The sequence below is a fragment of the Grampus griseus genome (assembly GCF_964374135.1).
Source record: "Grampus griseus genome assembly, chromosome: 11".
Classification (NCBI taxonomy): Eukaryota; Metazoa; Chordata; class Mammalia; order Artiodactyla; family Delphinidae; genus Grampus; species Grampus griseus.
Genome location: NC_139005.1, coordinates 29,888,538 through 29,912,945, shown reverse-complemented (window position 1 = coordinate 29,912,945; position 24,408 = coordinate 29,888,538). Strand labels below are relative to the sequence as shown.

At 35.2% G+C, this 24,408-nt stretch overlaps 1 protein-coding gene across 1 annotated transcript in view; it reads right to left on the bottom strand.

The window, feature by feature from the left end:
- Window positions 1-1,701: 1,701 nt before the first annotated feature.
- The window catches only part of LOC309829215 (uncharacterized protein), a 108,895-nt gene continuing 86,188 nt past the window's right edge, over window positions 1,702-24,408 (bottom strand). The window contains exon 5 of the mRNA XM_082665013.1: window positions 1,702-2,247. Coding sequence (XP_082521139.1) covers window positions 2,084-2,247 — 164 coding nt within the window. The 3' untranslated portion in view covers window positions 1,702-2,083. The remainder of the gene's footprint in view (window positions 2,248-24,408) is intronic.

Sequence of the window (24,408 nt, the reverse complement as noted above, 5' to 3'; positions counted from 1 at the left end):
CTCAAGAATTGGGAGAGTTTTGTTTTGTTGTGTCATTACTATCATGACAGCAGTAATTGCCCTGGTAGCTCTAGCATGGCACCTGTGATCTTGGCAGAGGGACTGCTGGTGACATCTTGAATAGTATAAAGCTGTTGCATGTCCTTACCCTTAATTTCTGCTTTCCAGCATCCATGGACATGTGCCTTGTTATAATTGCAGTATTGCTGTCTCTCATTGATTCTATGAGGCTTTAATTTATATCTACTCCTAATGTATCTCCCTCTCCCACCTGCCAAAACACAAACAAACAAACACACACAGCTAGGGTCAGAAAGAACAGCTCAAATGTCCTTCACAGCTTAAAATAAAACTTATTGAACAATAGTTTATGTCCCCAAAGAGTGAAATTAAGATAAAAAGAACAGAATTTCTGTCCATGTGGGTACAGCATAACAGTCAAATGCACTTTGATTTCATATTTTTTTGACCTATTTTGTCTTTCATTAAAACATGTAAAACACTCAGAGTAGGGCTTGGTGAGTAGTAATCATATGTCAGTATGAGCTATTTTATTATACAAAGGGGTGGAGCATAGAGGTTAAGAGCCCAGGTTATGGTTCTACACTGACTTTATTCATAAACTAGCTCTTCCATTTACACATCTGTGTGACCTTGGGCAAGTTACTTGGAAAGGTTACTTAACATCTCTGTGCCTGAGTTTCTTCATAGGTGAAATAAGGCTCATAATAGTATCATTCAAGACTGAGATTGATAATCCCAGCAATATTTATAGAAAAGTCTTGTCATATATTAAGCTCTCATGGAGTGTTATCTGTTTCTAGCTTCATCTAATTTCATGTCCATTTTCACAATAAATCCACTGAAATTTAATAATTATGTTATATATATATATATATATATATATATATATACTCTCTCTTAATAATGAAAGGATTTATAGCTTTTCATGTTCTCTTTGAGTAAAGGTTTAGTATATTTTATATACTTTGTTATGTTTGGTTCTCTAAGTACTTAATTTCTAAATAGGCATTGTAATTTTGCTTTCTTTCAGAGTAATTAGAGCTATTTAAATGAGTTCTATATTATAATTTCCTACTTGTTATTGTGTTATTAAGCTTATTAATTTCTCAAGTTATTGCACTGAGGCCAGAAACTGTGGTTTTTTTCTATTTTTAATAACTGATTAAAGTTTATTGCTTTGAGAACATAAATTTTGAATGTTTTTCAGATATTTGGGAGCTCTTTGCATGTCTATTTAGTCTAATTTTAAATTTCAGTATAAACCTATTAATTCAGACTTGTACTTATACTCTTCAAAATCGATACCATTTTTAAAGTTTTCTATGGACTTGCTTAAAATCATTTTGAGAGATGAGTCAAAGATTTCCACTTACATTATAAGACCAATATTAATCATCTTCTCATTATTCTAAAAGTGTTTGCTATTCATATTATTATATATTCTTTGTGGATCATGAATTTGTCCATTTTAATATTGATATTGCCCATCCTCCTTTTTTCTGGTTATTGTTGGTATTTATTTGTTTGCTTTTATCAAGTAAAGAAGGGTCTCTTCACTATTTGCCAGTCAAAATCTCTTCAGAACACACAAGCTGTACTGGAAAGGAATAAAACCCAGGGTCATAGGCTTATTCCAAGTTTCAGAGAATAGTCATGTTCTCTCCAAGTATTCTTTTCTTTAATTGAAGTGTATTTGATTTACAATATTGTGTTAGTTTCAGGTGTACAGCAAAGTGATTCGGTTATACATTTGTATGAATAAATTAATATATATTCTTTTTTCTCAGTTCTTTTCCATTATAGGTTAATGGAATGGTTAATGGATAGGTTATTATGTGATACTGAATATATTTCCCTATGCTAGACAGTACATCTTTGTTGTTTATCTATTTTATATATGGTCTCTCCAAGTATTCATTTAAGCACATGCCTGGCAGCCATGCCCAGTCAGTCTCTCCTTGACCCAGATAGGAGTTTTCCAGATTGACATCACCAACAGGTTTGACTTTATTTATGGCTATGCATACTCAGTGAAAAATGAAAATGCAGTGCTGCTTATTCAAAAATTCTTCAGAATTTCAAGATGGCAACAATAGAGCATTAAACCAAGTGTGTAGTCCTTCTGTCTGGGTCTGAGTGGATGCACTAGGTGCATGCCCATAAATCTGGCTCTTCTTGTACCTTCTTTTTCAATGGTAATGTTTCCATCTCCTACTTCAGCCACTTTGGGAGAAACATGGGGGAAAAAACAGGAATTAATTTTTTTCTTGCAATCACTGATTTTCAATTTTAACATAGAATGGAATAAAATCCATGGAGCTAAAGACACAGTTGAAGTTCAGCAGTCATAATAAACCACTAAGGTATTATATACTTCTGATTTTATAGTGTATACAGGATTATTTTTTTGTAACGCATCTCCAGATTAAGGAATTTAAATAATTTAATAGTCAAAATTATGTTTGGGATTTAAAGAATATATTTAAGAATGCATAAAATTTGCCTTTTATCCTTATCTGTAATTTTATTCTATTTTTACTCTCAATATTAACTTACAAGGTTTTTTCTTAGTTATATAATTTTTTACATTTTAGTAATGTGATGTTCCTTATTGTTATTCATTTGAGTTTTATTCCAAAAACTCTGTTGCATTGATGACAATGATGGTGATTGATGATGGGGGAATAAAATGTACTTTATCCATGAATTATTTGTCTTAAGATTATCTATATGTAAACATCAATGACTCTAAGAGTTAGTTATGAAGTTCATAAATTAATCATTTACCGTTTACTCATTATGTTATTTTTGTTGATATAATTCTATTGATAAATGAATCTGTTGCAATTTCAAAGCTAGAAAAAACGTATTGCCACTTCTTCTCAATGTAAGTGTATTACTTAATTTTTAAATCCAAATGCATCATAATTCAAAGTTAATTGCAGAGACTTTTTGTTAAATTATCCCAACGTATCTTGCTCTTTGTATTTATAAGCTCTTTAATATTGCATGTACTCAAGATATCAAAGTAGCCTTAAAAACTTATTACAAATGATAGCTTTTTTACTTAGATTAATCTGCTACTATGATACAAAGGGTGTTTTATTAAATATTCATTTTCTTCTATCAGCACTGATACTAGTAATTTAAGTTTGGCTATAGAGTAATCAATTAAAGTAAAGCATGCCGTGTGAACACTAAACCTAACACATTAATTTAGTCTATTTTGACTACTCCTGCTGTCTTGCAAATCATTCCTATGGTTACAACACATTTATCAAAGTTTCTAATAGAAAAACATTCCACGATGGCAAGACCTATACTAAATAAATATAAGATTTATGGATAATAAAAATATTTAGATTTAATTTCGTAAATTAAGTGACATTTTCCTAATATCACAGAACACATACAATAAAAATGAGCTAAATACACTAAAATTTTGTTTAAATTATTGTGGAAAAATGACTGTGTAAGGTTAATCATAGAAGGTGTACAAATGATTATACAAGAAGAGCATAAAATTTAATTAACTCTGTGATAAATTAAGGATAGTGAACAGGCAAGTGACATCTTAGAGCTGGCATATAAGTGAAATTGTGTCCAAGTGTCACCTTGGTTGGAGCTTTTTCATATTCCTAGTAAGCAGGTGTCATTATTTCAACAGAATAAAAGGACAAGAAACTTTACAATGTTGTCTGAACTTTGGAATCACTATTGCAAATCCTTAAAATGATAGCATAAATGTGACTTTGATAAATGTACTTGTAGGGAATTTAACTTTACCCTAAAGAGGTCTGGCCTTTGCCTTTGCTCTCAGGGAGATATATCCTTTGGAAGGTCATGCCTGACAGGAGCATCTTTGTATAGGGGTCTGACCACACCAGATTAAGGTAGGGGTTGACCAGGATAGAAAGACCAACAATGTGATACAGAGTAGGGCTTTGGGTCATACAATATCACTTGAAATGGAGACTGAGATCAACCAGGGGGCAAGTGGAACCCCAGTAGCGACTGAATACTGAAGCTGAATACTGGGGTGAGCTTCCCTGGTTCATAGTGCTGAAACCTTAGGGTACTGTCACACAAGGATACCAGGAAAGCAACACCTCCTGATTCCACAGAGAGTCAATCAAGTCCAGGAAGCACAGAGAGTCCAATAGGATACTATCAGAGAAACACGCCAAGACACATATTAATCAAACTATCAAAAATTAAATACAAAGAAAATATATTAAAAGCAGGAAGGGAAAAGCAACAAATAAATACAAGGGAATCCCCAAAAGGTTAACAGCTGATCTTTCAGCAGAAACTCTGCAGGCCAGATGGGAATGGTATGACATTTAAAGTGATGAAAGGGAAAAACATACAACGAAGATTACTCTACCCAGCAAGGATCTCATTCAGATTTGATAGAGAAATTAAAACCTTTACAGACAACCAAAAGCTAAGAGAATTCAGCAACAACAAACCAGCTTTACAAAAAATGCGAAAGGAACTTCTCTAGGCAAGAAACACAAGAGAAGGAAAATACCTACAATAACAAACCCCAAACAATTAAGAAACTGGTAATAGGAACATACATATCGATAACTACCTTAAATGTAAATGGTTTAGATGCTCCAACCAAAAGACTTAGACTGGCTGAATGTATACAAAAACAGGACCCATATATGCTGTCTACAAGAGACCCACTTCAGACTGAGGGACACATACAGACTGAAAGTGAGGGGATGGAAAAAGATATTCCATGCAAATGGAAATCAAAAGAAAGCTGGAGTAGCAATTCTCATATCAGACAAAATAGACTTTAAAATAAAGACTATTACAAGAGAGAAAGAAGGACACTACAAATGAGCAAGGGATGAATCTAACAGGAAGATATAAAAATTGTAAATATTTATGCATCCAACATAGGAGCACCTCAATACATAAGGCAAATGCAAACAGCCATAAAAGGGAAAATCGACAGTAACACAATAATAGTAGGGCACTTTAACACCCCACTTTTACAAATGGACAGATGATCCAAAATGAAAATAAATAATGAAGGAAACACAAGCCTTAAATGATACATTAAACAGGATGGACTTAATTGATATTTATAGGACATTCCATCCAGAAACCACAGAATACACTTTCTTCTCAAATGCTCATGGAACATTCTCCAGGATAGATTATATCTTGGGTCACAAATCAAGCATTTGTAAATTTAAGAAAATTGAAATCATATCAAGTATCTTTTCTAACCACAATGCTATGAGACTAGTATCAATTACAGGGAAAAAATCTATAAAAAATACAAACACATGGAGGCTAAACAATACACTACTAAATAACCAATAGATCACTGAAGAAATCAAAGAGGAAATCAAAAAATACCTAGAAACAAATGACAATGAAAACACGATGACCCAAAACCTATGGGATGTAGCAAAAGCAGCTCTAAGAGGGAAGTATATAGCGATACAATCCTACCACAAGAAAGAAGAAACATCTCAAATAAGAAACCTAACCTTACACCTAAAGAAATTAGACAAAGAACCAAAAAAACCCCAAAGTTAGCAGAAGGAAAGAAATCATAAAGATCAAATCAGAAATAAATGGAAAAAAAATGAAGGAAACAATAGCAAAGATCAATAAAACGAAAACCTTGTTCTTTGTGAAGATAAACAAAATTGATAAACAATAGCCAGACTCATGAAGAAAAAAAGGGAAAAGATTCAAAATATAGAATTAGAAATGAAAAAGGAGAAGTAACAACTGACACTGCAGAAATATAAAGGATCATGAGAGATTACTAGAAGCTACTCTATGCCAATAAAATGGACAACCTGGAAGAAATGGACAAATTCTTAGAAAAGCACAACCTTCCGAGACTGAACCAGGAAGAAATAGAAAATATAAACAGACCAATCACAAATACTGAAATTGAAACTGTGATTAAAAATCTTCCAACAAACAAAAGCCCAAGACCAGATGGCTTCAGAGGCGAATTCTATCAAACATTTAGAGAAGAATTAACACCTGTCCTTCTCAAACTCTTCCAAAATATAGCAGAAGGAGGAACACTCCTAAACTCATTCTATGAGGCCACCATCACCCTGATACCAAAACCAGACAAAGATTTCACAAAAAAAGAAAACTACAGGCCAATACCACTAAGAAATTTAGATGCAAAAATCCTCTACAAAATACTAGCAATCAGAATCCAACAGCATATTAAAAGGATCATAAAGCATGATCGAGTGGGGTGCAAGGATTCTTCAATATACGCAAATCAATCAATGTGATAAATCATATTAACAAAATGAAGGAGAAAAACCGTAGGATCATCTCAATAGATGCAGAAAAGCCTTTGGCAAAATTCAACACCCATTTATGAAAAAAACCCGGCAGAAAGTAGGCATAGAGGGAACTTACCTCAACATAATAAAGGCCATATATGAAAAACCCACAGCCAACATCGTTCTCAATGGTGAAAAACTGAAATCATTTCCACTAAGATCAGGAAAAAGACAAGGTTGCCCACTCTCACCACTATTATTCAACATAGTTTTGGAAGTTTTAACCAGAGCAATCTAAGAAGAAAAAGAACTAAAAGGAATCCAAATTGGAAAAGAAGCAGTAAAACTGTCACTGTTTGCAGATGACATTACACTATACACAGAGAATCCTAAAGATGCTACCAGAAAACTACTAGAGCTAATCAATGAATTTGGTAAAGTAGCAGGATACAAAATTAATGCTCAGAAACCTCTTGCATTCCTATACACTAATGATATAAAATCTGAAAGTGAAATGAAGGAAACACTCCCATTTACCATTGCAACAAAAAGAATAAAATACCTAGGAAAAAACCTAAGGAAACAAAAGAGTTGTATGCAGAAAACTATAAGACACTGATGAAAGAAATTAAAGATGATACAAACTGTTGGAGAGATAAACCATGTTCTTAGATTGGAAGAATCAACATTGCAAAAATGACTCTACTACCCAAAGCAATCTACAGATTCAATGCAATCCCTATCAAACTACCAATGGTATTTTTCACAGAACTAGAACAAAAAATTTCACAATTTATATGGAAACACAAAAGACCCCAAATAGCCAAAGCAACCTTGAGAAAGAAAAATGGAGCTGGAGGAATCAGGCTCCCTTCTTCAGACTACACTCAAAGTTACAGTAGTCAAGACAGTATGGTACTGGCACAAAAACAGAAATCAAGATCAATGGAACAGGATAGAAAGCCCAGAGGTGACCCACGCACATATGGTCACCTTATTTCTGATAAAGGAGGCAAGGATACACAATGGAGAAAAGACAGCCTCTTCAATAAGTAGTGCTGGGAAAACTGGACAGCTACATGTAAAAGAATGAAATTAGAAAACTACCTTAAACCATACACAAAAATAAACTCAAAATGGATTAAAGACCTAAATGTAAGGCCAGACACTATAAAACCCTTAGAGGTAAACATAGGGAGAACAGTCTATGACATAAATCACAGCAAGATCCTTTTAGACCCACCTCCTAGAGTAATGGAAATAAAAAGAAAAATAAACAAATGGGATCTAATGAAACTTAAAATATTTTGCACAGCAAAAGAAACCGTAAAGAAGATGAAAAGACAACCCTGAGAATGGGAGAAAATATGTGCAATTGAAGCAACTGACAAAGGAGTAATCTCCAAAATTTACAAGCAGCTCATGCAGCTCAATACCAATTAAACAAACAACCCAACCCCAAAATGGGCAGAAGACCTAAAGAGACATTTCTCCAAAGAAAATATACAGATTTCCAATAAACATATGAAAGGATGCTCAACATCACTAATCATTAGAGAAATGCAAATCAAAACTACAATGAGGTATCACTTCACACTGGTCAGAATGGCCATCATCAAAAAATCTACAAACAACAAATGCTGGAGAGGGTGTGGAGAAAAGGGAACCCTCTTGCACTGTTGGTGGGAATGTAAATTGATACAGCCACTATGGGGAACAATATGGAGCTTCCTTAAAAAAGTAAAACTGGAACTACCATACGACCCAGCAATCCCACTACTGGGCATATACCCTGAGAAAACCATAATTCAGAAAGAGTCATGTACCACAATGTTCACTGCATCTCTATTTACAATAGCCAGGACACGGAAGCAACCTAAGTGTCCATCGACAGATGAATGGATAAAGAAGATGTGGCACATACATACAATGGAATATTACTCAGCCATAAAAAGAAACAAAATTGAGTTATTTGTAGTGAGGTGGATGGACCTAGAGACTGTCATACAGAGTGAAGTAAGTCAGAAAGAGAAAAACAAATACCATATGCTAACACATTTATATGGAATCTAAAAAAAAATATGGTTCTGAAGAACTTAGGGGCAGGACAGGAATAAAGACGCAAACGTAGATAATGGACTTGAGGACATGGGGAGGGGGAAAGGGTAAGTTGGGGCGAAGTGAGAGTGGCATGGACATATATACACCACCAAATATAAAATAGCTAGCTAGTGGGGAAAGCAGCTGCATAGCACAGGGACATCAGCTCGGTGCTTTGTGTCCACCTAGAGGGCTGGGATAGGGAGGGTGCGAAGGAGACTCAAGGAGGAGGAGATATGGGGATAAATGTATATGTATAGCTGATTCACTTTGTTATAAAGGAGAAACTAACACACCTTTGTAAGCAATTATACTCCAATAAAGATGTTAAAAAGAAAAAAACAAACAAACAAAAGAAACATCCTCACAGATACACCCAGAGTAATGTTTGACCAAATATCTGGCCACCCTGTGGCCCAGTCAAGTTGAGGCATAAAATAAACCATCACACCTTCCATAAAACTCATTTCTTTGAAAAACAATTAGCAGAACAGGAATGTTTTTGAAACCCATATACACTGGCAGAAATATATAATAATAATTTATTCTAGTGACAAGACCAGTGATATTCTCAGGATGGAAGCTATTCAAAATAGTTAACTTGTTACCAGGTAGATAGTAAATCTCAAGAAATTATGTAATTTTGGAGCTTGGTTTTGGTCTCTTTTTCTTACAGGTTGGACATTTGGCAGTAGCAGTAGCTAGATTAGCCTTAGTTAGTGGGAATCCATGCTGTTGGTCTCTCTCTCTGCCATCATGACCACTCCATCCTCTAAACAGTGTCTCATGAAGGCCTTCATAGTACTAACTATTTGAAGAGATTAACATGCTATCCTGAAAGCAATGGATTCATGTGCTGCGCTCTGCAATGTTTAGATAGTCCGAGATCCCTTTGGACTACATTATAGCAGAGGAAAAGGAATTACAGCTCAACAGCAAAATTTGCAAGTGTTTATTACACATTTGAAGTGAGCAAAAACTCTCCCTGATCCTCTTTTCTTACTGAAATAGAAAAGAATGCATATGCCAAAACAATGTCCATATACCAGAACCTGAGGCTCTATCTGTTCTAACAAAGTTACCACATCCATCATGGAAACTTCAATCAGGGCAACTACTGGGTTGAGCTTGCAGCGGTCTACAGTCACCTTCCAGGATCCATCTGGTTTTTGCAAGATCATTGCTAGGTAACTTAACTGGGGATGTGATAAGGACCACCATCCTTGCTTCTGTTAGAAACTCATAGCTGATATAAATCTCCTAAACTCTATATAATACATATATGATACAATTTTTATTTATATATTTTCACTTACTTTCTCATGACAGGAACAGTTTCAGAGGCTTCCATGTGGCTTTCCCTATTTTGGTAGTTATCTACAACCAAGGACCCAATCTGGAAGTTGTACTAACTTCCAAGTATGTTAATACCAATTAATTCAGGGTCCAGGGAAATGACCATCAGGTGGTCTATGTAAGTGATTTATTACCTGTCTCCCATATGCCCCCATACATATAGGAAGGCCACAATAATGTTTCAAAGTATTCGTAGTTCAATATCACAGAAACCCTATAACCTATACCAACAGTGCTAAAAATATGAGTAATCCCCATCTCGCAATTTATAGTCAAGTGAGTAAATGGCCATAATTTTCTTCAGGAAAAATGCAGCAAATCATTGCTTTGTATACATGCTATGGTACTGCAATTGTTCCACTTGGAACCACTGTTTAGTGGGCTCTGATTCTGAACAATGGTCCCCAGTCTGAAACCTGTGCAAGGAATCATGACATATTTATTAGGGTGGCTATCCTCAGACGCCCAATCACCAGACCTTGATTTCTTCTGCTGGTTCAAGCTGAGTAGTGACTTTGTCAGACACCAATCTATTTTGCCCCTAGGGAGGTCATATTCTATTAACCATCCTTGTAAGTCCCTGTGTATCTGGTTCCCAGGGCTATTACTCCAACTTTGCTAGTGATCACAACATATGTGGTTAAGTACCACCTGGTTACTGACAGTTAACTGCTGCCACCTAGACTCTACTATTTTAAAGTCCATTCATGGACATTGTTTCCAGCTAGATAAATTCTGTAACAGTATTTTCTATCTCCAGCCCTAAAATGAAAAGTGGAGACACTACTGAATTTATTTATTTTTTTTCCTGTAAACGGGGCTCTCACTGTTGTGGCCTCTCCCGTTGCGGAGCACAGGCTCTGGACGCACAGGCCCAGCTGCTCCGCGGCATGTGGGATCCTCCCGGACCGGGGCACGAACCCGCGTCCCCTGCATCGGCAGGCGGACTCTCAACCACTGTGCCACCAGGGAAGCCCCTGAACTTTTTAATGATGCTGCTTCCTGTCTCACCAGGCCATTCATATGGCCTTGATAAATTTTGTGTCCTTGGGCCTTCCCAAGGAACATAACCATCATGCTTATCTTCTGACTGTACATATTACATCCATTCTAGCATGTCTACTTGTCTGAACTTTTTAATTTCTTTATCCATCATCTGACATTGCAGTTCATGCATTTCAGTTTTGCTCAGCTTGGCCACTGTGTGTACCATGCCATGTACTGGGAGCCACCTTATTAGTTTGTACAATCTCCTGAGGTTCTTTCCAGGACACTAAATCCTTTATCTCCAAAGAATATTCTCAGGTAAATAAATTCTTCCCTTTCCAATTCTATGTTCCAGTCCCTTTGATAAAGAATCTTCTAACACAGTGCCACTCATACATCCCAGATGGCTACTGATACATGTCAGATAGATTTGCAGCATCTTTAAATTACAGTACTTTGTTTATGAAGCCAAGTGCATCCTCAGTTGCTTGATATTCTGACTTAAAACCTAGGTATAAGCCAAGTGGCCAGGAGGGAAAGTGAGGGCAGATCTTGAGTGGTATATCTGCTGCCTTTCAGGATTATTGAGATGACTGCTCTTAGCAAAAAGGAATGGAACACTTCTGCAGGCTTAGAAGAGTCAGAGGAATCAAAAGAATCAAAATCTTCAGAAGCAATCATCCGCATGTCTAGATTCTGTGTGTTAAAGCTTCAGATTTTCCCAATGGGGGCAATGCCCTTGGTATAACAAATCTGCCAAGTTTAACCTCCTTTGAAGTTAGTCGCACAGACTAATAAATCTCAGGCCTCGTGTTTGGCTTTCTCTGCACTCCTGCTGCAAAACGAGGGCTTCTTTGCCTCTACCAAGGAGTCCCTTTGGCTTTCACATCTCATTTTTAATTCATTCTTATTTTCTTTATCATTCTATTATCATTCTGTAGAGAAATTATAGCCCATAAGAGTGTGACAGAGAGGGGACTGGAATTATAGAAATTGAGGAAGGTATTAATGGTCTCCTTGCTCCTGGATGAATTCATGTCCACGTTCGTAAGAGTGCACTCTCACTTGTGAATCCCATCATATCACTTCCTTTCCCAAATCTCTTCAGGATAAACCATATATATATATATAACAAGACTGTATTATCTATTCCCCACCAAAATAGTAAACTCATTTCCTGTTGCTCCCTTTTGTGGCATTTTAAATTCTCAAAAAATATGTGAATATAGAGAAGATCAATAATGATCAACACATGTCCAATCGTGTTTTGGCTCTGCCCAAAACACGATTACTTTAAGGTTACTTTAGGATTACTTCAGAGTTACTTTAACCCCTGAATAGTATAGATGAAAATCCTAAGCATAACATTTCATCGGGGAAAAAATAGCATAAGGACTAAAAAAATACAAAATAAGACAAAAGCTTTTCCAGCTATCCACCCACAAATTTAACAATAAACCCTTAATATTAAAAAAATCTAGTCAGTGTATATATCTGCATGATGTATCATAATTTATTTCCAAAGTTGTTTTATTGAAATCAGAATCCCAACAGGGCTCAGAATATTGATAGCTTGGTTGATTATTCTCTTGTCTTTAAATCTATAGGTTGTCCCTCTCTCTTTTTTCCATGACGTTTATTCTTCCTTGTGGGTGGTCATTTGCCTTGTAGAGTTAACAAAATTTTGCATTTTTCTGTGTGTATTCCTGTTTTATTTTTAACATATTTCTCCGATTTTCATGTTTTTCTTTTTTAACAAATTAGTGATTGGGAACTACAGTTTTGATTCAGATTTGATTGGTAAGAGTTCTTCATAGTTGATGTGCTACACTTCTTATTTCTTCACATTAGGGAGCACATAATAGCTGGTTGTCTCAAGTTTTATGTTCTTAAAATTAATCACTAGGTTCATTCACTTAAAATCCCCCTCGATGTGTTATGATTCTTAAACACTAATACATTTAGATGTACTGTTTTCTCTATGGTTTTGAGTGCCCACAGCATACTTTACTTATATAGCATTATAAGAATTATTTTAAAGAAATAAAGCAATTAACAAGGATTAATGTGCAAGAATGCTTTTATAGAATGTTTGGGGATAGAAACACATTTAATATCAAGTAATAAAGGCACAGATAAATTATGTGGTACTTGCATAAGATGGAATGTTTTGTAGGTATTAACATGCTTTCAAAAAATATTTAATAACATGGAAAATGTTCTTCATGTAATGCTACATCAAAAAGTGCTGAAGACACAGATTGTTCCTTAAAAAAATACAAAAGCTTATCAAATGTAATTTCAAGAGCAAAGAAATAATACGTAATTTTAACTTCCTAGTGTTTCTGAGCGTCTGTAAATATACTAAATTTTAATTTAGGATAATGGATAATAAGAACCAATATTACTAAATATCAACAAACTGATTTGTAATTATATATGGCTGAATAAAGTTGTTTCTTTTGCCCTTTTCTCAGTAATTTGGTGCCAACAACAAAAGTAAAAATTAATGAAAAATATTTTAAGTGCATCTTCAGTAAGAATAAAAAATATTTTTTTACCTCTCAAAAGAAGATTTTGTTAGCATAAGGAAATATGACCAAACTGAGGAAGAACCGTGAGATCGTAAGATTAACAATACAGATCTCAATAACACAAAACAAAGTTCTAAAATTAGGTGACTATCCTTGTGTTTCCTGAATTAAAGTTTGGGAAAAGGAGCAGGTTTCTTCAGGAGAATTAATGAGTGCTAAGAAAACACATCGAAACCAAATTGTATGGATAAGGTTTTCTCGTATAGAATTGCTGGCATAGCAACCAAGTGAGGACAACTCGAAATCCCCATAAGAATGACAAATAAATTCTGAAGGATCCAGAATATGTGCTATGAAGGTATTTTGAAAAAGTTATAAATCTATAAACAGACATGAAAAAGTCTCTAAATCTTACCATCAAATAGAAAGCAAAATCCAAAACAATACAGAATATTAGTCCAATGTTTATATTTCCATCAATTTGAATAGTTTACATTTAACAAATTTCATGAATTAAACATATAGACAAAACATTCATATTATTTTTATTTTAAATTGTTTTGTTGAACACTGGTTAGTTTGAGCATTTCATTGTATTTATCACATTTTTTACATTTGCTTTCCTGAATTTCTTCTTCCTGGCATTTATTCAATATAATATTTACCTTTATTTTTTAATGAAATCTCTTGCCCCTATATTGATTATTTTGCATTGCAGAAGTTATTTCTCTATTTTGAGATTTGTTTAAACTTTTTGAAGCTTTTGGTGTTTAACCAAATCATTATGTCTGCTTTTATTGTGTAACTCAGAGTTTCAGTTATCTCCTGTATTATTTCAGTAATTTTATGCTCTATATATTTAAGTCCTTATTCCATCTGAATTTTATTTTGATTTGTATTTTAAAATCTATATAAGGAGACCAACCATCTGCTAACTAAAATGTACATATGTATTTTGCATTATCATATCATGATATTTGTGCCCTACAGAAATCTCTGAATAAAGTATACTACTGTAGTTGAGGTGAGGGGCGGGGGGACAGTGTGTCCTTAAAGAGAATAACTTACCATCAAGAGAAGAGTAGGTCCTTCGAGAGAAAACAGAAACCTAACAGAAAATGTTAACTTGCTGGACAAGAGAAAACACATTTCAAGTTTCTCCTTAACCACTATTCTACAGAATGCCAAGCACTTGAGTGTATTCACTTTTGACAGTAGGGGATAGAGTGTATTAAATAATTTTGATACTCACTAGCTGATCCCATGAAGATGGGCTGCTGCTTCGGTTGCTTTGGAAAACCATAAATATCTATTTAAAACTCAGTTTGTGAACATCTGTGGTTAAGTTAATCAAATATTTTATCAACGTTTCTTCATGCATTCTCAGTTCCACGAGGTGAAAACGTGCTTCATTTTCCCCCCCCTCAGTCCACCATTCACCAGAGGAAAGTTCTCCTTCGTTTGCAGCATTATGTTTTTATCAGATCAAATATTGGGCAATTATCAGCTTCATCTTGACTTGTGTCTTCAGAAATGTCGAAAGGAATCTGAAACTAGTAACTGATAAATAACTATGTCACTTTCTGGATTAAAAAAAATCTTGTAATTTGTAAAAGTGACTGTTTCATGAAGTTACAATTTTCTGTAGATTGGATTTTATTTTCCACCTTCTTTCACTTAACTCTTTTCTCATCACACCTAGTTTCTATTATTTTCTTCTGAATTCTGAGAAAAATTGAGTATGTATGTATGCCGAGTATGTATTTCATTGCATTGATTTTCTAAGGAATATAACTTGCTGCTTACTGCTATCACAATGATTTTAAATTTGATAATTCTGTTTTTAATCAGGAATAATAATTTCTTTATAATCTCTAGAATAATAAAGAGGCAATGATAGCTTTCAATCAGGTCGAAAATGGAGTGGTGGCTAGACTCTGGGTTTCTGGGGTTCTAGGTATGTCCCAACCACATCTGGGGCTTCCCATGTCTAGAGGTGCCTCAAGCAAGGAGGGCTTAGCTCACACTTGGAAGGCCCCTATTTACTTTGTCATGTTCCCCAGGGTGGGAGTCAGCTTGCTGAACGCCTTCCTGTTTGCACCAGAGAAAACATAAGAACCCAAGTTTTTGTCTATCCCCATCTCTGCGTCAGGTCCAAGCCCTTTTCCTAGAGATATGGTAACCATTCTTTATTCTATAACCCTCATTTGAAGCCACTTCTGACCTGCAATGAAGATGAATAAAGAAAACCTGGACCATTGTTCTACATCATGGACCACAGCTCAGATTTGGACTATTCTTGCACATGGACCAGTAAAATGTATAGGACCTTAAGCCCATGTTCGTTATTTGTATCAAATGATGACCAGTAGACTGATTTTGCATCACTTTTCTTGTAGCAGGAGATGAATTAAATAAATAACTTAGGTAAAAAAAGAAAAGGAGAGAAAAAAAGGTAAAGTTAAGAGGAAGACCATGTATCACTCCCCCCTTTCTTGTTGCCCTAGATTCCATCCTTCCAATCAAGGAATCATAACATTTATATATATATATATATATATATATATATACATACACACACACACACACACACACACATATATAACATATACATGCACATATATATACACACGTTATTTATGTTTTGTGCAAATAAACATTCTGCACACTACATAAAATACAAAAATCGATCAGTTACGATTAAAGTTCCCACTACTCAGCACTGTGCAAAGAGAAAATTGGAAATATCAGTTCGAGATTAGTTCTCACTTTGATGCAATGGTCTCAGCAGAGGTGGATCTAGAGGAAGTGTAAGGTGGCAGGTCTTCTATGATGAATGGCTTATTAGAGGAGAGTATGAATTGGTAATAAAAAACATGGGATTTCAGTTCACAATACTGATATAATTTGTGAGGTGAAAATAGCTAAGAATTTTTCAAAAATAATGACAGACACCAAACCATAGATCAAGGACTCAGAGGAGTCCAAGTGGGATAAATAATAAAAAAACTTTCACCTGGCATGTTGTGTTCAAACTACAGAAAATCAAAGAAAAAATCTTGAAACACACACACAGAAAAACAACACCTTACCTATGAAGAAAGAAGTATAAGATTTATAGCAGACTTCTTGTCATCAACAATGCAAGCAAAAAGAGAGTGGAGAGAAATATTTAAAATGTTGAAATAAAGGAATCACCAAGCTAGAATTCTGTATTAAGGAAAATTGTTCCTCAAAAATGAAGGAGAAATAAAGACTTTCTCAAATGAACAAAAATGAGGAATTTTTCACCAGTAGATCTGCCTTTCAAAAAATGTTTAAAGAAGTTTAATTTTTTTAAAGTTTAGAGAAAGAAAATGATGCAGGTTAGAAACTGAGATCTATGTAAAGAAATGAAGGGCATTAGAGAGGGAACACATAAAGGTAAAATAAACCCTTTTACTTTTCTTTTTCTTACTTGATTTAATATAAGTGTTCAAACTAACAACAGCAACAATATATTGGATGAGTATAGCTTATTGATAAGTGAAATGAGTGACATCAATGTTAGAAGGGATGAATACGAAATATTTTAAGGTACCTACACACTCATAAAATAATATAGACCTATTTAGAAGTGGACTTGTAAATACATGTTGTAAATACATGTTGCCATCCTTAGGGCAACCACTAAAATCATTTTTTAAAAAGAAGTATAACTGATTTGTTAAGAAATGAGAGAAAACAGAATCATATAAAATGCCTAATTAAACCAGATAAGGCAGAAAAGGGTAGAATATTAAAAAATAAGAAGTGCAATGAATAGAGAACAGTACAGAAAGGGGAGAGATTAATCCAACTATACACATAATCACTTTAAATGTGAATGGATTAAATGCAACTATAAAAATTAAAAACAGAAAATGACAGAGGGGATAAAAAAAACAACTGACTATATGTTGTCTGCAAGAAACCCACTTTAAAAAGAAAGACATAGATTATAAGTAAAGTGATGAAGAAAACTATACCACACTAACACTAATGAAGGGAAAGCTGGAGTAGCTATATTAATGTCAGGCAAAGCAGACTTCAAACAAGGAAAATTATCAGGGATAGAGAGAGCATTACATAACGAAAAGGGGGTCAATTTTCTAAGAAGACTTAATCCTTAATGTGTATGTGCATAACAGCAAAGTACCAAAATAAGTGAGGCAAAAACAGATAGAATGGCAAGATGAAATAAACAGCTCTATTATTATAGTTGGAGACCTCAACAGACCTCTATCAGTAATTGACAGATTCTGCTTACAGAAAATCAGTGAGCATACAGTTGAACTGAACCACCATCATTATCAACTGTATCTCACTGACATTTATAAAGTACTTATCCAACAGCAGAAGATTACAGTCATCCCTTGGTACCTGAGGGGGATTGGTCCCAGGAGCCCCTGCATATACCAAAATCTGCTGATGCTCAAGTCCCTCATATAAAATGTAGTAGTAAAATGAATGGAAATTTCAATCCAAGTTGATTGAATCCACAGACGCGAAACCCAAGAATCTGAAGGGCTAATTAAAACCACAATAAATACATTAAACGTAAGATTTAATTTAGCTAAATAGACAATTATTATTTATTTATGACATACCCAATTTAACAGGACATAGAAAGTCTGAAGTATGAGTGACAAAGAATCTAAGGGGAGAATACTGATCAAAAAGAAATGGATTTAGTTATAATAATATCAGAAAAAGAAGTCAAAAATACTATCAGGGATTAAAAGATATTTACTATGATAAAATGTATGAATCATTAAGACCTAGTAACTCCAGCTTCTCAAGCTTCTATAAATATAGCAACTCAGTCTTCACAAGGGAAAATTGAAAATCCACAAACTGGGAAATGTTCTCACACTTCTTTCACTTAATGCTATGTCAAAAAATATTTATAGATATAGATAGGTAGATGACAGATAGATGAATGAATGGATGTGTGTGTGTGTGCACATGCACATGCATATGTGTATCTTATAAGAGTCTTGAATCAGCAACTGAATTATTGAATCTGACACTGACCTGGGGTAACATTCAGACACTTCAAAAACATCTAGATAAGTGGTCTGAGGTATCAATACCATCTATTAAACAGAAATGATACCCTCTCAAGTTGTTAGCATGAGAGATATGGAGGCCAGGTGATAAGCTGAGTTCTGACCCAAGCCCAACTCACAGTGTGCTCACTGGTTCATAATGAAATTTGTGGATATTTATCCCGTTCCTGATATATAAGTGGAAAAAACACAGTTAGTGATAGAACACCCCTTGTCTTGCTTTTCAAATTTGTGTAGGAAAGCCAAATGAAACTGAACTGAACTTGTCTCCCATTCCAACAAGCTTGAAATCAACAGCAATACTGCATTTCTGGAATTATTGAAGAGATGTGTATTACTGTCAAAGATATGGAAAATGTAGTAGTTGTGATTCCTAGATATCCCCATTTAATTTGCTTACATGGCTTTAGCACAACAGTGATGGATCATGGCACATAAACATGGACTCCTGTATATTTAACAGGTGGTAGCCTGATTTTGAATTGAAACTGCTATGTCTACATATGATACCCTGACTAAAAAAGCTTATCATAGACATTACCATTGGAGATTTAGGTGTGCATCTATTGGTTTGGAAAATAATAAATAAGTAAATTTTCAATCTCCATTAAGTGTGTGTGTGTCTATGTGTGTGTGTTTATATGGTAAGGACCAAGGACGATAGTTCCACCTTCACGGTTTTATATAAGTATTATATCAACTCTCTTGCTTTCTACATAATACTGTATATAGGGCATTTATGATCTCAATAATCCATAGAAGATACCAGTAATTTGCTATATTGATTACATCAGAGTGCTCATTTAACCCCTTTGGGCCCCCACGGGAGTGGAGGAAGACTGGACAGAGAGGGAGAAGGGGCCATTGAAGGTACAGTATTTACTATGGGATTTAACTCCTCAAAGGCCTCCCAGTAGCTTCAGATCTGCTCAAGAATCCTTCATGTCCTGCTGGTTTGCAGCGAGTGGCTCACAGCTTCAAGGCCTCCTCTGCCAGATGGAGAACTATTTCAAACATCCTGCCTCTATTTTGTACTGTAGCAATGCAGACGGGAGACCTGACCCCATTTTCAGGTTCTAAAGAGAAATTCTAAGTATCTGAAAGACTGAGGAACATGGTGGCTTTTATTTAAGATGTGGAGATAGAGAGCACATACCTGGACTTGGGCCTGCAGCAGCACCAAATTGCACCAAGAGTTCCCTTTATTTTCTCTCGCATCTCTGTTTCTCCTTTTCTCTCTGCTGGACTAGCCACGGGGACTCCAAGTTCTTCATTGTGTGGTCCTGGTACCAAGATTCTCCTGGGAATTATAAAGCTATTCACCTTCTACATCGAGCACTTCTTATTTTTTCCCCAGCAACATAAGTCATCCTTAAGAGGGGTCAGGGTGCTAGCTCTTAAATATATTTTAGTCATCCCTTTGTACATTAAATTCTCTTTCTTGGAGACTGCTCCTGACATGGTGTTCACCGTGCTCTCAGCTGGCCTCCTGAAGTTCTGCCCTGCCTTCCCCACCAGGTACAGTTCAGGAGCTGCCTACCTCAGGGTGATAGGTTATCTTCTAGTTGCTTTATTCCTTTCCGTTTTACATTTAGAGAGTATAATTGGAATACATAAACTTCTCTGTGACCACAGCTTTATTTGCAACCCACAGGTTTTGTTATGGCATATTTTCATTATCATTCAATTAATAAAATTCTAATTCCCATTGCGACTTTATCTTTGACCTACATAATGATCAGAAGTATGTTTTTAATATCCAACTATTTGGTAAAATATTGGTTATACAGGTTTAAATTTCTTGCTTATTCAGAGCCTTGTTTTATAACCAGAATATAGTCAATTTTATAAATGTGCCATGTGCACCTAAAAATTTCTGCATAATATATATATTCCATCATTGTCGGTGCAGTGTTTTATGTAAATTTAGGCCAAAGTTTTTAATGATGGTATTCAGATCTTCTATAATCTGCTGATTTGTTGTTGTGGTTCTATGTTACTGATCTAGGTAATTTAGATTTTTCTATTTCTACTTAGATTTTTGGAATTTCCCTTCATATATTGCATTGAAGTTTAGACTTATAATATATTCCTTGTAAAGTAACAGTGGGTTTTATTATCCTGCCTTATCGCCAGTGATACTTTTTGCTTCCAAATCTATGTTAACATTAAAAAATCTTCTGCAATTTTACTTATTGTTGTTATGACATAATTTTTGAATCCTTTCATTTTCAATCTGACTCTTGTCTCTTGTAGGTGGCATAGAATTAGGTTTTTGGTTTGTTTCAATAATCCTTGTCCTTTAATTTCAGTATTTACAGTTAATGTATTTTCTTATAGACCGTTTACTCCTTGCTTACTATTTGTCCCACCTTGTTATGTTCCTTTTGCTCTTCTTTCTTCCTTTGAGATTTCTTCAAATTCCATTTTCCCTTGTATTAGCTTATTTTTACATAAGTAGCAGTTACACATGTACCATGACTTATTAGCTCTTTTACTTCTTCTCAAGCAATGCTGAGATCTTAAATTTCTTTTACTACTTTTTCCTCTTCCTTTTGTTGTAATGCATTCTAATGTTTGATATATTTTATTATTACTCTTTTTTGCTGTTAGATTTTATTTAGGTTTATCCACTTATTTATGCTTTCTGTTATACATAATTCTTTATAAAGTCCTTATTTTCATCTGTGATAATCTTCCTTCTGCCTGCAGGTCTCCCTTTAGAATTTAATTCAGTCAGTTCTGATGAGAACATATTTTCTAAATTTTGTTTGCAAATTTCCTTATTTCATCTTTCCTTCCAAACAACATTTTCTCTGCCTCTAGAATTCCCAATGCGCAGTTCTTTTCTTTAGCACTTAAAAATGTTATTCCATTATTTTCTAGTATCCAGTCAGTTTCGCTGAGAAGTAAGCTGTAATCTCAATCCTATTGTTCCTTTGAAAGTAATCTTTTTCCTCAGGCTGCTTTTAAGATGTCATGTTTTTCTTTGCTGTTCATGAATTGTACTGTGGTGATCTTAGGTGTGGTTTTCTTTGTATTTGTTCTTGTTGCTTTTTTTTTTAGTGCTTATTGAATTTAAGGCTCCATATATTCTTTTTAGTTTTAGAGAACTCTCAGCTGTTAATATTGTTTTCATCCCAATCTCTCTCTCCTTTTTTCTTTGGACTCCAGTTTACACATATGATAAAAATGTTTATTGTGGCCCATATGTCTCAAATGCGCTTTTGTGTACTTTTTATTCTTTTCGTTTCCCATGCTTTAGTCTTAATATTGTTACTACTCTATCTTCCAGTTCACTTACCTCTGTTTACCTGTGTCCAATCCACTACCGAGTTTTAAATTTCGTATAATTTTTAATTCTATCAGTTCAACTTCAATCAGTTTATAGTTTCTAGTTGTCAAGTTAAATTCTTCACCTTGTCATCTATTTTCTTGAACTTGATAATATTTACCAAAATATGTATGAACTTGAACGTTTAGGTCATCTATGATTCTGATTCTTCTTTGTTTTTTATTCTAGTTCTTCTTTTCTTGGTAGTCTTGGTGGTTCTTCAGTGAATACCAGACTTGGGATATGACAAGTTGTAGAGAATCTGAATGACTTTACAGTTGTCCTTTGAACAACCTGGGTTTGAACTGCACAGATCCACTTATGCATGGATTTTTTTTCAATAAGTAATACAGTACTACACGATCTGTGGTTGGTTGAATCCTCAGATTCAGAACCACAGATAAGAAGGGCCGACCATAAAGTTATATGGGGATTTTTGACTGCACAGGGAGTCAGCGTCTCTAACCCCTACATTGTTCCAGGGTCAACTGTATTTTCTTGAGGAGAGAATTTCCTATTCTTAGGTAGGGAGCAGAGGGGAAGATCACCTCAGTCACTGGACCAACTTCATACTCATTTTCCTTCTTTATGAGGTTCAATGTAGATGTTGCATCAACCTTCCTAACACATAGACACACAGACACACACAGACACACACACACACACACACACACATATGTAGAGACTTCCAATGTCCTAATGCATATCATTAGTTTTCCATTGGGCCACAAATCTTTCATAGGTTCTGAACCCCAATTTTGTCTCTTCAGCATTATGAGCCAACTAAGTCTTTGCTTTGACTTCAGTTAGCTTTTGTTTGACTTCTTAGCATCTTGTCTTGTCTACCTATTATACATGGAAAATACTGCAAGGGAACACTGTTGCTGAATCCAGCTCCGTTCTCTGAATCTTTACTCCCTCTGTGATTTTGGTCCTTAAAATTCTAGCTGCCTTGTTATTTCTCAATTCCAACTCTGGTTTCCTTAGTCCTATGACATTGTCCTAAGACCTACTGGCTTTTCTACCTCTTAGGAGCCATATTTGGTTTCTCAGACTTTTGCTCTTCATCAGTAGTTTCTAAATGACTGGGCTAGAAACGCATGTGCAGAATATTGTTCTCACTTCAGTGAGTTTCTTTCTCTATTTTACTTTTCTAGGTCATGGCTACCTCAGTAGCTTTCTAACACTCACAGTCAAATGTTTCGTATGATTTATCTGGCCTTTCTAGTTCTGGGGTAAACATTTTCATACCTTCCAATCCAATTTAAGTAATGTATTGTTTTTACAGTGCATTAGTGGAAATTAAATGGTAAATTCAGTCAGTCATTTCATACATCAAAAAGGAAAATCAGTCAACACAACTGTCTGACTGAAATGAATGAAGAAAACAATTCAAGGTAAACAACTGTCCCAGTAGACCTGTATAAATACAGTAGTGGTGTCATGTGCAGAATTAATCTTTCCTCACCCTTAACTGCAGAACACTCTGCCAGCCAATTCAGTCACTCAAATGATACTGAATTATAATATTCCAGTTTCATTTACTCTCAGTTACTGGTGACTGCCCTTCCTTCTCCTTCATCTGTCCACCAGTGGAGAATGTCAGAGCAGGAGAATAGTAATATTGGCATATTGTAATGCACTGTCTTGAATTCTACAGCTTCAAAATTCTTAGGCTAACTCAATGATCTTAAAGAGCCTGGTGCAGAAAGGATATGTGAATTAAATCCCAGACCACTGGCTGACCCTTCCAGCACTAACATCCCTTATTCCTGGTTCTAATATATCACAGAATACTCAAGAGGAAAGTTTTGAGTGGTCAGCAGAAATATGGCTCCAAAGCAGGCACATGGAAAAGAAATGTTGTCATCTGTGAACCACTTTAAAGTTGACTTGTCTTTTACTCATAAACCAGATTCAGTGTGAATTCTGTTCTGCTAAATGTTAGAGAATCTGTTGGAGGAGTGTGGGCAATTCTTTTGAATTTTTTACTATCTAACTTTTTGGTTTTTTAACATCTTTATTGGAGTATAATTGCTTTACAGTGCTGTGTTAGTTTCTGCTTATAACAAAGTGAATCAGCTATACATATACATATATCCCCATATCTCTTCCCTCTTGCGTCTCCCTCCCTCCCACCCTCCCTACCCCACCCCTCTAGGTGGTCACAGAGCATGGAGCTGATCTCCCTGTGCTATGTGGCTGCTTCCCACTAGTATCTATTTTACATTTGGTAGTGTATATATGTCCAAGCCACTCTGTCACTTCATCCCAGCCTACCCTTCCCCCTCCCCGTGTCCTCAAGTCCGTTCTCTATGTCTGCGTCTTTAGTCCTGTCCTGCCCCTAGGTTCTTCAGAACAATTTTTTTTTTTTTTTAGATTCCATATATCTGCGATAGCGTACGGTATTTGTTTTTCTCTTTCTGACTTATTTCACTCTGTATGACAGTCTCTAGGCCCATCCACCTCACTGCAAATAACTCAATTTCATTTCTTTTTATGGCTGAGTAATATTCCATTGTATATACGTGCCACATCTTCTTCATCATTCATCTGTCGATGGACACTTAGGTTGCTTCCATGTCCTGGCGATTGTAAATAGTGCTGCAGTGAACATGGTGGTACATGTCTCTTTTCGAATTATGGTTTTTTTAGGGTATATGCCCAGTAGTGGGATTGCTGGGTCGTATGGTAGT